The following is a 17,246-nucleotide window of genomic DNA, read 5'->3' as shown; positions in this document are numbered from 1 at the left end:
TTCACCCTTGACATACATACTTGTTCGGGGGCTTTTTTACTTGGTTTGGATTTGTAGATCCGATGCATGGCTGTGTAAGGACCATGAAATACGATAGTTGCGACGCCGGCGCTCCTTGAGGTATTAAGATTCCAAGTGTGAAGACTTAGCATGGATCTTTCCTATCGCTTCATAATGTTCTTGGGTAAACTGTGATGAGTACCATATACCCCCAGGACCCCATGTGCATCGCTACACAAGTCATTGGGGCGCTCAGCATCCACGCAGACACTGTTGCGGGTCATTTTTGACTCTGAACATCAAGGATCCGCAGAGATGACCGACACCTGGTGGCAAAGTTTTGTTCTCCGAATCGTTTCAAGCAAAGTCATTCCGTATACATCACAAGGGGACAGCTGCAGAAGCGAGCATTCAGAGTGAACATTATCTGCGGGGAATGGAAGGCCCTTGACAGGCTAAAAGATCTACCTATAATGGGGAGGCTTGCTTGCCTCGGCGTTGACGTAACTGTCAACCAAACTGTCGACCAAATTGGTTCACCCTCAACTACAATACCTTGTCATTCAACACTGATCAAGGGTAGCAGCTACGCCCCAGCACTGACCATCGAAGATGCCGTATGACCTTGGTCCCACCTCGATCCTTCGTTACTCCAGCCATAAGGCGAAGTGACAGGGCCGCTAGAAGCCAGACTGTCTCCAGTATAAGCATCACCACTGCTCAGAGAGTGTTTCCAGCCAGATCTCCAATTTTCGAAACCTGATCTGAGCTGTTGCGCTGTACTTGATGCTCTTGTTCTGTCCCCGGCTCTTGAAGCGGAAGACTTGCCCTGGTCTCCAGGCGCACTTTATCCATCCTGCCTAATATGCTTCGCAACAGCTCGCTCGAGCCTTCCTCCATTTTCGAGGGACGCAAGCGAAGCACCGCCGAAGACACTTTCGAATTCTTTCGCTTTATAATGCCTAGCTGCCACTCCCCAATTCCCATCGGCGTCTTGGAGGTATTTGTATTCGAAGCGATTGGCCGGGTCGCCCCCGTCGTCCATCCAAAAGGTCTGACAAGCACGATCCGAATCCGAGTCGGAATCCGAGTCTGAGTCAGACTGGTTGAAATTCAAGGTGGCTCAACTGTATTTCTCGGCTAGACCGTGATGTCTTTCTCGAATTAGGTCGCTCATCCCCGTCCCGTCAGAAGATGAATATGTGGCTCTGGACCTGGAATTATAAACTGAATCACCGGTGGAGGGCTTGGCATGATCACAAGCTGATGCATGGGGGGCTGAGGATCCGGAATACATGTACTCGGAGGAAGGAAGGGGTAAAAGATGAGTGGGAGTGATCGCTGTGGTTTTGGTTATGCCTTTGATAGGAAGATGAGGGAATAGTAGATGGTGGAAAAGAAGATGGGCTGGTTCGAGAAGAGTAGATGGAAGACATGTTGAGTGGTTGTGACTATTATTCGAATGATACTGGATAATATGTGCGGGATGTAGTGAAGTAGTGGCGAAATCTGTGTGTGGGATGTATGTTAGAATGAAAAGAAAAATTGAAAGAAGGGACATTATCCCGAATAAGTTGGCAAACGGACGATCAGCCCTTAAATGCACTTTGAACCACAATCCAATGTCAGTATCGAGTCAACAAATCATCATGCCAAGCGGACATCCTTTGAATACAAGCCCCACTTCGTGGGTGTATGGGTGTTTCTCAAGAGAAGTCTCATAAAGGAGCCACGGAGGGAAGAGTATCAAGGAATGTTGCCCGATCGTGTGCTATATCTCGCCTGAAACATTTACTATTTATGTATACGCTTACAACGTCATAACCTCACAACCTCACAATGTCGAGCTATCCTTCATTCTGACTAGGCTCATTAGACTACATACCGTACACAAACAATGTTCCAGAGTCACCCTAGCGTGATTAATCCTCGACTATCCGCAAACCCCAATGGGCCTGTCCGCCATTATCGTCTTGGATTTCTACCGAGGTACTGTGCCCCATCTTCATTTCGAGGCGTTGAGCCACGACCGACCTTCCAACGCCGAATGCCACGCCATCAGATTGCCGAACAAGCATGAACGGTAACGAAGGCAGTGTGGACTGCGCGCTTTGATCAGAGTTCCCGGTAGCCGGCTTATATAGCTTGATCGGCTCCTTCGGAAATTGTGGTCCAGCTTTCGATCCATCGTTCTCTTTCGTTGTCGTCATCGTGGTCGGCGTCTCTTGAGATTGCTTCGACTCTGCATGTTTTGGAGGTCCCTTGTGTATTTGTCTCTCCTTCAACCGATCGTCGTGAGTTTGATAAGCCGGATGATTCGTTATTGATTCCTGTCCTCCCCCTTCAGGCAATTCGACAGAATTGGATATCGATTGGACCCCCGTTATCTCTAGACTGTGTAAAGTCTCAAACCCGGCGGTGGTATGCATACCAGGGGCATCACCGAGCGACTGATCATCTTGGACTTTGTCAGCTTTGGGATTGAGAGGCGTTTCCGGAGGTATAGCCGCTTGTCCGTCGAAATATCCTTCTTCCCCCTGATAGATCATGGGAATCTCTTCGTGTGATGGAGATAGATTTGTAGCCTTGTCTGGCAGAGGATCTGGGCCAGAATCTGCTTCGGGCACACTGATTTTGATGAGGCTTCCGTTGGCTGAAATGGAGTTGTCAGGCGTTGGCGAATATGCCTTTGAAGGGGTGATTTTCGCCGACAAGTCTTTCATAACAGCCAATACCTCCCCCGCAGAAGGGATATAAATCCTTACGATCGTGTGTCGCTTATCTGTAGGATAGGCCGACATCACCTGCTGCAGACCATGTCCATGCGCATGCCCCGAAGAGGTCGTTAAGAGGTCCGACTGAGGATGGAAAGGTATCGCAGGCGTTGGCGTACTCTTGGGCGCGGTTGATCTCCATAACGAGTAATGAAGCGGTCCAATCGGACCTAAGTAGATCTCGAGCGGTTCATCTTCCTGTATGACGACGGATGAGGCGAAATAGAACTGTGCCAAGGTCACATCGAGCGAGTAAGATTGCGGGTTAAAAATCGGAGGTACCAGAATTTGTGGGATAGGATCGATTGAATGCGAGTCGTTTTGGATGAGCGAAGGTGCGTCAGAAATTATCGTTTGAGACGAGCATGCTATATCGATCGAGAGGGCATCAGCTTCGTATTCGATACCAGATAGGGTTCTGAAATAGGATCGATCGACTTACTGACCCCACCGATGATCCAGGACATCCAATCGTCGACGCGCTCCACTATCACTTGTCTTCCCTCTCTATCTTTCGCTTCCGAAGGCAAAGTTTGCGTCTCACGTTCTGCTTTGATCCACGACAGGACAGTATGTAGTCCTCCGTCCCCGTCTTCCGCCAATACCGCAGCAGCCAAGGCATTCCTTTTGGTTTTCTGCTTCTTCTTCGGAGGTGCATCTGATTCTGCTTCAATCGGATCCGCTTCCGTCTGTCCTGAGTCTACTTCTTCAACGCTGTGAAGCGTTTGTTGCCGATTCACATCCGCATCGGTAGCGACTTCAGAGTCTTTCGTTGGTATTGGTCTTTTACGGCTGACGGATGTCGGTTTCGCTCTTCCTCCTCTTCCTAATTGATCGGTCTTCTCAGTCAGGAACGTCTGTTCGACGCCCCCGACTCTGGCGCTTGGTGCGGATAGGAATGATCTCGCTCCCTCGTCGTCTGTAAAGTCGGTTCCATCCTCGTTCAGCCGCACAAGACCGATCCGTTGCAATTCACTGATCGGGTGGCCTTCATCTTCACCGAGCTTGTGTTGTCCTCCTTCGACCTTCACGATCCGTACAGCGTCGCTCTCCATACCGCTCTGCAGATCAACCAGTCTGACGGTCGACCCGTACGTAAGTATTTTTGCGTCATCCACGGGTACATCGACCGCTGTAGCCGCGGTCTGCAGCTGACCGCTATTTGATTTGAGCTTTTTCGGTATCGGTGCGGGAACGGCTCGTTTGATGACATCAAATCTAAAAGGTGTCCATTTGCCGGTCCTGGAAGTAAGTTTACCCGGAGCAATGTCTTCTTGTTCAAGATCATGATCCAGCGTCATGTACTTTGTGCGAACGGTTTGCGCATTTACACGAGTCCACAATGCGAACGAGGAGTCGACCGCGAAACAGCTAGTCAGAGATCGAGCTTTGGCGGTCTTCTGTGATGGCTTAGATACCACTCGCAATGGTTTGGAAACAAAGGTCAAATACGGGTCCCGTCTGCCCGATGAGTTGTCGAGTAGCGGGTCGATGTGGGTCTTCACCGCCTGATTGGGATGGGACAGGATTGCAGTATCGGTATCTGCAATTCCGATTGCCGTTGAGGCGGATTCGTCACCGACTTGACCGTTAGGCATTCGAATCGCATTGTCTGGCAGACTAGATAGATGACCTGCCAAGGTGCGTGAGGTATTCGCGTCTGCTTCTTGGACAGCTTGAGCAAGAGGCTGCAGGACATCCATGGAAGATGAGTCAAGGACATCCGCGAAAGAAGGGGTCTCTTGTATGCCTTCGAAGGGCGCAATCGGCTCCACGCCCTGCGGAACGTTGTCATCGTTCAATGTCTCTTGTGAGATTGGAACTTCATTATGGTGAACCTGCGGGATAGGAGAAGGATCTTTCGGCTGACTCGCGTTCATGAATGGTGTGGCTTGGAGATCTTGGGTGAACACTCGTAGCTCCAGGTTGAATTCCTTCTGCTTCTGCACATCTTCCCCTATCCAGAGTCCAGAAAAGTTGAGCCCATCTTCAAGGAGCAATTCCCGCTCTTTCTCTTCAGCATTGAGGCGAGATTTGGGTAATGTAGCGCCAAACCCGGCATTCCGAGCCTGCTCCATCAACTGTTTCTTCAGGCTTGCTTTGCCATCTTTCTTGCCTCTAAAGCCATGTGTAGCTTCCGCTTCTCGCACCGAGTCCAGATCATTCTCAAGAGACGAAGATGCTATGCTATACGTCTGACAGGTGGATGTGTTCGTTACATGAGATGTTGTGCTGCTTTGACAAGTCGTCGCGAGTGCGATAGACTTGATGGACGGCAGAAGGGACCCGGAGATACAAAGTTTGGGAGGGGGAGATATGATCCTGTCTCAATTGAATTGAGTGATGCTGGGCCCACATGCGATTGTCTTTACTACTCACCTTCGTTCTTTGCCGTAACTCTTCTGACCTGTGGTCGGATGCCAGATTTCTATGGTCGTAGCGCTGAGGAGATCGCTCGATTGTACCTTGTCAGGGGCCGAGCGACTGTTGTAGGATTGCACGATGTGCTCTGACAACCTGCTAGCGACTTCTTCCTGTCGTACTGTTCGAGGTTGTTTATGATCATACTGCTCTCAAGCCAACGAACGATCAGCTACAGCATGGAATGATGAAATGGAGATGAGGTAATTTACCGATGGCCCTTCGCGTATCAAGTCATAGGGCTCAACCGATTGACTGATCTCGTCACCTGCTGAGGTCGTTGTCGCTTGGACATGCGATTGGCTGGCATCCTGTATTGGACCTGTGCTTTGATGTATGTAGTCTGCTGAGCCCGCTATGGCGTTGATTAGCAGGTCTAAGGGCGTGGAGGAAGCTATATCGCCCTGGTCTTGCATGTTGCGTGTAATATATGAGCGAGTGGACTTGTAAAGTGGAGAAGGGAGAAGGATGCATTCCCACGGTGAGAAGGATACTCTACAAACACATAAACAAACCCCAAATCTCCCACGATCATCCCTCCCAGCACCATTCAATTTATCCGATGACGTGGAAGATGAATTTTGACAAACTGCCGGTGTACAGTGAGCTTTCGATTGGGCAGTGCAGACCTCAACAAGTCGACTGCAACACTATCAGCATTGATGGGCTTATGCATGAGGATTCGATGAATCTACAAGGTTACTGTTATATGAATTTGTAAAGGAATGATGAAACACGAAAAGTCCCTCAGTAAACTGTCAAACAGGCCGACACTCGACAACGACCAGCACATTTACTTTTTTACGGTAAAGCGACTAGGGTCTCCGAGCTTGACTCTAAGTTGTTGGCAATTCTCATCTTTGGGTATGGGTAGAGTAAGATATGGAATGATGGATCAGGGAAGGAATTCTTGGGGAATCAAGAAGTACGAGAGAGAAAAGTGTAGAAGCCTATTTACGATCCGCTTCCCCTCGCATTACAGCTGAATGATTTCGGTTGCGGGTTGCGGAATGTGAGTAAGCTTCTATACTTCACACACTGTACCCTTGACGACGTTGACGTCCATATTGCTGATGGGTGACAGCGTATTCGACACGAAAAACGAAGAGAAGAGAAGGGAAGGGAAAAAAGAATGAGAATTGTAGCTTGAAAAGGCGAACATTTGTTCAAACGCACGCGCCAATTTGGACAATATCTATGTGCGCCAATAAATCCACGTCAGCCTTCTTTATCACTTTTGATTTCTCCTTCTCACCTCCACCTCGCACTGTTATTCTCGTCCACTTGTGCAATAATTTTGGTTTTTCGAACAAGCATCATTGAAAAGACGGTGCATATTCCTGTTGACCCGCTACTTGTGTCCCTATAACACACGCTGACCAGGTTAGTCCTACCAATCAGTACATCGCCATCGACATGTCTGATCCGCGTTTCGCTCGTCTCAAGACGGATCCTCGATTCAGGCGGCCCAAGCAAAATAAACTCAAAGTCGAAATCGATGATCGATTCAAAGATGTGTTAGAATCAGAAGAATTCGGTGGGAAAGGTAAAGGCAAAGCATCAGGTCAGCTTCATTCGTGTCCGTATCAATGAGATCTACGGCTGACAATTGACCGGACTCAGGTCGAGTCGATAAGCGAGGTAGACCATTAGCGACTTCACATCATGCTGATCAACTAAAACGATTCTACAAATTGCGCTCGCCTTCACCTGGAGCCGAAGGGGAAGAAGGGGCTGAAGAAGGATTTGTAGATTATGCACGAGGTGGAGGTGCTTTAGAATCATCCGGATCAGAAGATGAGTCCGACGATGTAGCTGGATCAGAAGATGATATCAACGAAGAAGAACTGGAAGTGGGTGGGAAACGAAAATTGAGATTACCTGGAAACGTCTCCGATTCCGATTCCGAAGAAGCTACCTCTGAAGATGAAAACGAAGATGAGGATCACCTGAATATAGACTTGTCCGAAAATGAATTTGAGGTGTTCCCACCGGAAGCTGAAGACGGAGCCGAAGACGAAGATGAGGAAGAGGAGTCAGTGCCTCCCACAACGAGAATAGCAGCAGTAAATCTAGATTGGGATAATTTGCAAGCTACCGACTTATTCTCGGTGTTCAACTCGTTCTTGCAAATGGCCAGCACAAGCAAAAAAGGGGAGAGCAGTACGGCTGGCGAGAAGTTGGGTAAATTGGTGAACGTCAAGATTTACCCCTCGGAATTTGGAAAAGAGCGAATGGCAAAAGAGGAACAAGAAGGCCCAGGAGGGGGTATTTTCATCAGTAAATATACTGAAAAGAAAAAGAAAGGTCCCAAGGAAGCTATAGTCCCTAAAAGAAGAGACGAGGAGAGTGAGGATGAGGACGTCGAAGATGACAATCCAGATGAGGATGACGCGCTTGGTCAGGATGGCGATGGGAGTGTGGAAGGATCCGAGGATGATGAAGACTTCGACGACGAGGAAGAGGAAGAGAGTGATCAAGTCGAGGATGACGAAAGTGGGCTGCCGAAGAGGTCCAACGATAGGCCTAGAGAAGAGATCGATGGGCTAGAAATCGTCTCAGACGTGGAGTCTGATGCTGGATCAGAAGATATAGATATGGATCAATTAAGGCAATATCAGCTCGAACGACTCAGGTGAGCTTGGCAGATGACGGTAGCTCAAGCCGAGCTTTTCTGACTGTCTTATTCTTGCAGGTACTTTTATGCCATTGCTACCTTTTCATCCGTCGCTGCCGCCGAGCACGTCATGGACGAGTGCAACGGCACTGAGTTCGAACGTACGGCGAATATCATGGATTTGAGCTATGTTCCAGACGGCATGGAATTTGCGGATGACGAAGTCAGGTGAGTCGAATTGTCTTAGTCGGAGGCAAGTCCGTTATTGAACAGAGGTGTGCATGCATGAATAGAGACGAAGCTACCAAAGAAGCCAAAGGATACAGAGGGAACGATTTCGTCACTGACGCCCTTCGACATTCCAAAGTGAAGTTGACATGGGATCAAGATGATCCCAATCGAGTGAAGATGACACGTCGGACGTTGACAAGGGAAGAAATCGAGGAGCAAGATTTCAACAAATTAGTAGCTGCTTCAGGAAGTGAAGCATCTTCGTCCTCAGAAGACGAAGAAGATGCAGAAGACGCTTCCTCCAACAAGAAGAAAACAAAAGGCAAGGAAGAATCAAAGTCGAAGACAAAGACAAGCAAAGCAAGTAAGAAAGAACGTACGGAGAAACTCAGACAATTGCTCTTAGCTGGAAACGATGAAGACGGCGATATCTGGGGTAAAGCAGGAACGTCCTTCGCAGATCAATTAGCAGATCCGAAAGAATCAAAGAAGAGTGCAAAAGCCAATGCGAAGAAAGATGAGATGGAAATAACGTTCAAACCTGCCTTGAGTGGTAAATTGGGTGAAGGAGTCGATGAGGAGAATATGACGACTTTAGAGCGATATCAACTGCGTATGAAGGAGAAGAAGAATAGGAAGAAGGAGAAGTTGGAGTTGAAGCGAGCCACGAAAGCGATAGAGAATGATGAAGATCAATCTGGAGACGAGGGCGGTGGGGCAGGAGCAGGAGGGAAAGATGATTTCTTCGGGAGCGATAGTGACAACGAAAAGGATGGTGAAGCTGCCAATGGAGGTGGGGCCGTAGATAGCGAAGATGAAGAGGGGATTACATTCGAGAAGCCAAAGAAATTCAATATGATCGTCAATGGCAAGAAATCAAGCTCAACCTCGGCGTCGACAATACCGTCAAAAGCTAGAGTAAAGCCTACGAATGAAGTGGAAGACGATTTGAGGCAATTGATCGGATCATCAGATAAGGCAGATACGAATTTCTCCATGAAAGATATTATAAAATCGGAGAAAGAGGGCAAAAAGCGACGGAGGCATAAGAAGAACAAGAGCAAAGCGGGCGACGAACAGCGAGAAGAAGAATTAGGTCCGGAAGGATGGAAGATTAATGTAGCTGATCCGAGGTTCAAGGCGATTCATGAGGAAGCTGAATATGCTATTGATCCAAGTAATCCTCAGTGAGTTCTTTTTGTCTTGTTCTATCCTGTCTTAACACGAGTCTTGTTTTTCTGACCTCCCGAAGTGTCTGGGATGTTCTGGTTCTGGCAATTCTGTGATTCTATGGCGTTGATTGACTGACTGTCATTCGGATTGACTCTTAGTTTCACAAAGACCAAAGCTATGCAAGACCTCTTATCTCATCGTAGCAAAATACGACAGAGCCAATCTCACGACCCGTCAAGGGAGAACACTTCTTCAGCTTCTGGGGTGAAGAAGACGACACCGGGCGAAGGGGATGGGACCGAGAAAGACCTTTCGCAGCTGGTCAAGAGCGTAAAAAGGCAGATGGAACGTGAGGGTGGTAAAAAGCGAAAGAGGAGTAAGAAGTAGCTTATATCTATATTTATATCTACTCTCATTCTTGTACAAGTAAAGCTCGATATTATGTCCGATGCAGCCATCATCTAAACCACAGCGATTTCACTTGAGATGCATTGATCAATTCCTTGCTATTCGTACACATAAACCGTATGTCTTATCATCCCTTATCTTCTTTTGTGCATTACCTCATTCTCACACACCTACATCAATCGTGTTCATAATGATTTATGGACTATAGACTAGTGACTACTGTCCCTCAGGCTGCTGGAATACATCCACATACCGGTTCCTAGCTCCTTTCTTCGCCGCAGCCGAGGCCGGTCTCTTGCTCGGCGGTCTCGAGAGTAGATCATCGATCGAGGGAGGTCCACCTCCGCTAGACGAAGTCCGAGATGGAGGTCCACTACCACTACCCGGTAAAGGCGGTCTAGGCGGGGCCGATCCCCCAGAGGACGAGGCAGGAGGACCGCTTGGTAGATCGGCAGCTGAGACACTTTCATGTAAAGACGATTTCATTCGTTTGATACTTCCGTCCGCACTCTGTGCGAAACCCATGGGCATCGGTGGGGGTGGATGAGCGCCGGCGCCGTTGATCGAGGACATGGAAGGCGGGGGTGGTCTGTGCCCTGGAGGCGGAGTAGCTGACATCGCCCTATTGCTGTTGACATTGCCATTGCCTGCATCCGGTCTGGCGGATCGAGAGGGCGAGGCTGTTTGAGCTCGAGGCGGAGGTGGTGGAGCTGATGGTCCCGCTGCTTCTGGTTTAGCCTGATTACAATCACCATCACAGATCATCAGCTCGGCTTTCTTGGACATCCTGCAGATAGGGAGACGCGGATTTCGCTCACTCCTTTGACAACCCATCTCTTCAGTTCAGGATCAAAAATCATTGAACTCTCTTCGCCCAAATTCGCTTTGACAGGCCCAGTAGGTTGCTCGCCTTCTTTCTTTCCTCCCCATATCCTTCCCAGCCAGGAGGATTTGTGCTCAGCTAGAACAAAAACATTCAGTAATCAGCGCTCATTGCTCCGAGTGCGGCGAATAAGGCGTCACTTACGTTTAGGCGGAGCCGGATCGTTTTTCTTCGCAGCCTCAGGCTTATCATCCTTGGCAGTCGCCTTTCCTTTACCCTTACCGTTGTCATCGCCCGATGGCGGTTTAGGTGTCCTATCTCTCGACAGAGCAGCATTCCCGAATCCTAGATCATCTTCGTCATCCTCTTCGAAAGCCGGTCGGCCCTGACTCTTGCCCCTGAGTTCAGGCTGAGGTTCGTAGCACGCGGGAGCTGGTGCGGAAGGTCCGAGGTTGAGTTGAGCCATGGGGTTGATGAATTCGCTAGCATCACCACCTTGAGCTGAGTAGCCATGATCTTGATCTTGACCGTAAGAGTTTGAAGGCTCCATGTTTTGCTCATCGCCACCGGTCCAAGGTGAATAACCTCCTGCATCACCGCGACCATAAGTATCATGTTGGTTGTACTGGTCGCCATACTGAGAGGACGAAGAGCTAGAGGGGTGTCCATGAGCAGGTACAGTCGACGGGTGTCCCCACTGAGGAGTCATCGATGACGCAGGCGAAGTGGTTCTCGATACACCCAAATGACCGTTATTGTTGAAGTCCGCTACTGAGGTGTTTCTCGATGGCGCGTTGCTTCCATTGGAGATGGCACTAAATTGGGCGAAAGGTCCAGCAGCTTTACCCTGAGTAGCGGGTTTCGGTGCGGATCCATCACCTTCTTCCCCAGCAATGAACTTGGTCAGACCCCTCTCGAACCATGAGCCGATCTTGTCGATGGCGGGCTTCGTGTTTTTACGTCCTGAGCCGAGGGCATTGGGAGGATCGATTGACGGTGAACCGGTCAAGCGTTCCAGTAAGTCTTCTAGACTCGCTGCGTAGGCCGGAGAAATCAGCGATGGGAGGTTCTTGTTGAACTTTGAGCCACTTTCGATGGCTGCGCAGTATCTGCCCGCAATTGCATGAGCTCTCATAAAATTCCATTCGGTGAATGACACGGCAACTCACCTTTGTGCCAAGTCAGTCTCCCCGAGCTCGGCCAACCTCCAAGCTCTGGCCAGTTTGTAAGGCAGCAATTGTGGCAATGCAGCGAAATGCGCTTCTTGTCCTTTAGCGGTGGGCACGAGACTTCGAGCATACTCAGCGATTTCAGCGAAGATGACCGCTTCTTCATCCTTGACATTGGCAGTCAGATTGATTGTCTTGTCATGAGCTGCCGGAGTCAAGTCGAAGAAAGGCGAGAGTGGCGAGAGCAGGAAGCTGAAGCAGTGTGTAAGCGACAGGATACATTTCTTCAGAGTGAGGAACAAGGCTCACCAAGCGTGAGCAGCATTACGCAATCCCAGTGTCAAGAATTTCGCGCCGAGTTCATCCAGACAAGCGTGTTCTCCTTGCTTAGCGTTGAACAGTACGGAACCGATGACTTCTCGCCATTGGTCGTTCGTGGGGTCCTCAGATATAGTGGCGGCTTTGACCAGCTCGTCCACTGTGCGCCCATTCATCAGCTTGAATGTTCCCTGGCGCTGCAACGCTGAGAGCGATCTTACCAGTAGTGCCGTTGATGCCAGCTGATAAGAGGTATGAAGCCTTGATACCAGCTGTGCCTTCTGGCTGTTGACCGATCTCGGCAACCACAAATCTACCGACAATCTCTCTCCACAAATCCACTCCTGCATTGCTACTGATGATCAAGGCATGCGACCATAAACCATTGTCTGCGGCATAAAGCGCCGCATCTTGCTTGTCGCCTCGAGCTAGAAGGCTGGATATACGAGTGAGCTGTGCCGCCCTAGCTGCTACCGGAGAGGCCGATGACGGAGCCACAGGGGGGTACAGCGATGAGCCGAAATTATTCGATCCAAAGGATGCTACGGGCGCAGTGGTGGATATTGGAGAAGAAGACGGCCTCGAGAAAGCGTCTCGTAAAGCGTCGGCGACTTCCGGGCTATACTTCCAGATTAATGATGAGTTCGTCAACGAAAATGTCGGAGATCACTCACGATCCGGCCAAATTTCCATCCCCAATGACCAACGCTCGGAGGATTTTGATGAGTACAAGTCTGCCTTCTTCCTCTCTTCGAGCTTTGTTTGCTGATGACTTGAGGTAGGGTAAGCCCTTTGCGATCTCTTCAGCTCTGCTGCCCAAGTAAGTCAGGACAGCCTCCCGCTTTTTCTTGTCGCCTGCTGCGCCCTTTGGCGTCGACGGATCAAACACGAGTGGCCCGGGGAACGCGGAATCGTTCTTCAATGCAGCTGGAGCAGCAACTTCCGATATACTTCGGATCCACAGTTGACCTCGACCCGATGCGTAACCATAGGAAGGGACACGGGAGTGACCTCTATGGAAATCTCCTGATTCAGCTGCACCGGGGAAAGCCGTTATAAGAGTACCGCCGAAGCCAAAAACAGCAATAGGGGTATTGCGCGCTGCTAAAGTCGTTCGACCGAGTGGATCTTCGCTGACAGGTCTTTGCTCCAGAACTTGCTGAGGGATGTAAGTATCGTCTGTGGATTGAGACGATGCGTGCATGGGCTGGAAATAGTTATTTGTTGGAGGAGACATACCATAGCCGGAACTGTACGCAGGAGAAGCGGTTTGAGCTGGACCGGGAGCGTATGGATTGGAAGGCGGAGGAATGCTTAAAGGCATTGTAGACGTAGGAGGCGAATAGATGGAGGGTTCATAGGATTTGGTAGATCCTCGAGAAGGCTGTGATCTATGCGGGTAAGCCTGAACTTTCTGCGGCGAGATATCGCTCTTTGAAGGGGCGTAAGGATCAGGAGGGTCATTGCTGGCGCCATTGCGAGACCCATAAGCTTCGTCGTTTAGATCAACCACATTTTCGTGGGCATATGCAGATAGACCGTGCATATCAGAGCGAGGATGCCTATCTTGAGGTGAGTGCTGTGTCGACAGACCTAGAGACTCGGCAGGCGCGTAAGGATCGTTTGAGGGGACATTGCGGATGGGATGAGTCGATTGTCCATAGGGTGAAGTATGCGACAAAACTCCATCTGCGGTATGATGCGGTTGTCCAGGATCAGATCTGCGCTCTTCTTCGTTCTCGCCGATAGGCGTGTATGGGTATTCATTGATGCCATCATCTTCGCCTTCTTCGTCATACCGCCTTGACAACACGGGCGGAGAGATGTGGCGCTTAAAATTGACATCGTAGTCGTCATGAGAGATTTGGCGATCGGTACCAAGAAGTCCCTCGTGGCCATGAACGCCTGGAGGTCTGACATCATCAAGTGATCGTCTGTTCTGCTGCTCAGGTAGTCGATCATGCATTGACGGCGGCGACAGGAGCTGTTCTACATTCAGAGACTGGGTACTGGCAGGTGGCGACCGCATTCGCTGGGTCACATCGGGTCGCGAGGGGGGTCGAGCAGCAAACATCGGCGAAGGTTGACGGGAGGGCGGTCCCCTACTTAATGGCCGAGGAGCGGTATACGGCGACTCGCTCGCTTTGGGGGCCGGGGCGAACCTGGGAGGACCGGATGGCGGCAGAGGCGACGAGCTATAATTGTGCTGAGAAGCTGCGCTTGCTGTCCTTGAAGGCGCCCTGAAAGACGGTTGAGGTAACGGGGGATCGAACGCAGATGGCGACGGTCGATATAGAGGCTTTGGAGGAGATGGATTAGCTTCATAGTCACTCAAGCGTTGACCTTGCGAAGCGGAAGGAGGACGGGGCGGTAAATTGTAGGGCGAAACATGCTCATTGTGCGCAGAGGACAGTGATTGAGACTGTTCTACTGCTCTTGGTGGTGCAGCAAACGCTGGACCTCGACTCGATGGTCTTGCGTCATGCTGAGCTCGGCGGGCTGGACCAACGGGAGGTGGGGGCGGCGTTGAGCTTGCTGGTGGCGTTGACGCAGTGAGAGAGGGAGGCATCGCGAACGATGGAGAGCTCGTCGAGGGCAAAGCCGATGCAGCCCTGACGAAACTTTTCTGTGGTTTCAGGAAAGGGGGATCATAAGCATTCGAAGTCATCCGCGGTGGTTGAGGTCTGGGAGGGTCCGGCTTCGCAACCACAGATAGAGCACTTCGAGCGGTACTTGCGGATCCGTAAGGATTCGGCGCGATGCCGCCGGCCGGAGTATTGACATTACCTTGACCAGCGGGCGTATAACCATCTAAGGGACGATTTACTGATGGCGCATAGGGGTCATATGTCGATTGTCCGGCGGTGATGTGCGAGTTATAGCTTGACGTGGAGCTGTATGGCGCATTGCTAGGCACACCCGAGTACGGCTCATAAGCGGAGCTGGTGTATGTTGTTGTACTCGTCATGGGGTATGCGGTAGAAGTGCCCGATGGCTGGGCTGTAGAGGGTGCATACGGATCATAAGAGCTGCTTGAAAACCTCGAAGGCGTGTCTGGTTGAGGTGTACGCCGAGCTGCATTTTCGGACACTCCGCCTTGCAAGGCCGGACTGAAGGAGCGGAGAGATCGGTCGACTATAAAGAATGTTAGCTCTGCCTTGCGCAGAATAGATCTTTTCGCTATGCGCAATTCGGTCCACTTACCTGACGGAGATCGTCGCATCTCATCGACTTGTTCCTCCTCGCCTCCATATGACATTTGCCCCAACATCGTCTGCTTCACCTGCTCCTTCTCTTCGTCCGTATACCAATGCCATTCTCCGTCGTCGTCATACCAGCCTTGAGGTATCTCAAAGTCCAGAGGCTCTTGTCCATCATCATCCGACTTCTGCCCAACTTCCATTGGTGAGATCTGCATTGACTCATCCACAGTTGTGTCTCCGAGCCAGTTGCTGGCATCCGAGAACATGCTATTGAACGAGGTGTCTCCTGCAGCATCTATGCCTAAACCAGATGGTCTGGCATCAGCTTGCGAGTGCTCGATAGACAGACTGGGTACCGGCGAGGGAGACGTCGGCTTGGAAGATGTGTCCGTCGTATCTTGCTGCGTGAGTTCGGCAAACGGATCGGCGGAGTCATCTTCAAATAGAGCGGAGGCTGCTTTCGGGACATCCAATACCTCATTTTGTGCCGCCCGGTGTTCATGCGTTTCCTGTATTTGCAAGGTCTCTCCAGCTTGCCCGAAAAACGGACTTGGCACATCGTCTGAGATCAGAGGCATCTTGGGTTCTAATTCGGTTTCCGCTTCGAACTCGGCTAACAGATCGCTAAAATCCTGAGCACCTGGGTCTGCTCCTTCTAATGGCTGGTCGACTGCAGGCTCTGCGACCGCTATCTCTGCTGACTGGACTGTTGGCTGCTCATCGGAAGGAGGCGCCTGAATTTCGTCGGGTGGAGGAGGCGAAGGATGCTCTTGCTGAAGGGGTACGACGTCGGCCAATTGAGTGGCATCGGCGAATACTCTCTCCTCTTGTTCTGTGGGCAATTCGTGAGTTTCTTCGGTTCCTGCTATTCCTTCAAATGGATCGTGTCCCTCCGTTTCCAGCTGAGCGAACACATCCTCCGTGTCCGTTTTCAAGTCATTCCCGAAGAGATCGCCATTCGTGATTTGCGGTCGATTTTCAGGCTGCCCGATCTTGACTCCTTCAGAGTTGTCTTGATCTGTCATTTCGGCATCTGTATACCTAAATTGTATGACCGTCTCAAGGATGCTGGAGATGGAGGTTTATCACTTCGGACAAGGTCATGACCATGACCACAAGTCCAATGGAATGTAAGAGGTCATGAAAGAGGACAAACGCGTGGCAGGGTAAACGTGGAAGCGGAATCAAAATTACACGTGAGAACAACGTCATTCTTCACCAGCAAAATAGCTCTTGGCCCCCCCCTGCTCCGACGGCCCAAGGTATGCGTTAACGGCAAGCGTTTCATGCTTCGACAAGATGGGGCTCAAGACTGTATACAGATCGAGTCACTCAGGAGCTGGCTTCTTGCTGAACGCTGTGGACATTCAGTGTTCAGTGTTCAATACGCAGATAGTGTAAAAGCTGCTGCAGTCACCAGACGACGTATCGATTGAGGTGGAAATCACAAAAGCAGCCGGATTGGCCGATGATGAATTGACTAGACTCTAGGACCGATGGCCCGCCTGAAGTACGCACTTTGTGATACTTTCCTAGAAGGTGAGATCTTGAGGTTTGCCAGCTCTCTCACACAAGTCTATTGATCTATTTTCTAGAGTAGACTAGAAGCATCCGGATCGCGCCCTATGACGATGCACAGGGCTGTCCCCGCTCCCTGACGTGTGTGTGCTTGTCAAGCGGAAGCGCAGAGCCAGCCCATGCCGGAATTCGCCAAAATTGCAGCATTCGGCAGGAAATTGCCGTTTCGCCTGCTTATTTCCCCCTCATCAAAACTCCCCGACCAGCTTGACCGTGCCTATTCCAGCAAAAGCTAATTTTGTCATTTCCTCAGTACACTTCAAGTCCAGCTACTTTTCTTTCCGTCACAATCTTTCTTGTAATTCGGCGAGAATTGCAAACTTCGCACCACGGGACAGGGCAGATGTTTGTGCCATGTAGTTTTCGCCCTGTGCCGAAATGCCCAAGATCTGTGGCTGACATGTGTGTGAGAGAGACTGCTCGCGTTTCAGTCTTATCGCCACCCGTTCAATTCCCTTCCACCCATTCAATGGAATCTACTCGTCTTCCCATACATGCCATCACACAAGAAGTAGACCGCAATTCTTTGCG

The 17,246-nt window shown here is 50.3% G+C and overlaps 3 protein-coding genes across 3 annotated transcripts; 1 reads left to right on the top strand and 2 right to left on the bottom strand.

Annotated features, from left to right (window-relative positions):
- Window positions 1–1,922: 1,922 nt before the first annotated feature.
- I303_104346 (uncharacterized protein) lies at window positions 1,923–5,611 on the bottom strand (the record flags this gene model as incomplete). Its single annotated transcript, XM_018407975.1, has 4 exons — window positions 1,923–3,142; window positions 3,217–5,096; window positions 5,154–5,341; window positions 5,408–5,611. 4 exons carry the CDS (start codon window positions 5,609–5,611, stop codon window positions 1,923–1,925), a joined length of 3,492 nt encoding a protein of 1,163 aa, XP_018263186.1.
- A 1,000-nt stretch (window positions 5,612–6,611) lies between these two features.
- Window positions 6,612–9,603, top strand: I303_104345 (uncharacterized protein; the record flags this gene model as incomplete). Its single annotated transcript, XM_065968946.1, has 5 exons — window positions 6,612–6,759; window positions 6,819–7,830; window positions 7,891–8,040; window positions 8,106–9,230; window positions 9,375–9,603. The coding sequence occupies 5 exons, from the start codon at window positions 6,612–6,614 to the stop codon at window positions 9,601–9,603; spliced, it is 2,664 nt and encodes an 887-aa protein (XP_065825018.1).
- Window positions 9,604–9,840: 237 nt separating this feature from the next.
- I303_104344 (uncharacterized protein) lies at window positions 9,841–16,162 on the bottom strand (the record flags this gene model as incomplete). The annotated part of the gene is made up of 7 exons (XM_018407977.1): window positions 9,841–10,362; window positions 10,443–10,585; window positions 10,652–11,556; window positions 11,617–11,868; window positions 11,926–12,094; window positions 12,156–12,553; window positions 12,609–16,162. The coding sequence occupies 7 exons, from the start codon at window positions 16,160–16,162 to the stop codon at window positions 9,841–9,843; spliced, it is 5,943 nt and encodes a 1,980-aa protein (XP_018263188.1).
- Window positions 16,163–17,246: the final 1,084 nt, after the last annotated feature.

The sequence above is a fragment of the Kwoniella dejecticola genome, chromosome 5 (assembly GCF_000512565.2).
Source record: "Kwoniella dejecticola CBS 10117 chromosome 5, complete sequence".
Taxonomy (NCBI): Eukaryota; Fungi; Basidiomycota; class Tremellomycetes; order Tremellales; family Cryptococcaceae; genus Kwoniella; species Kwoniella dejecticola.
This window is presented reverse-complemented; position numbering and strand designations above follow the sequence as displayed.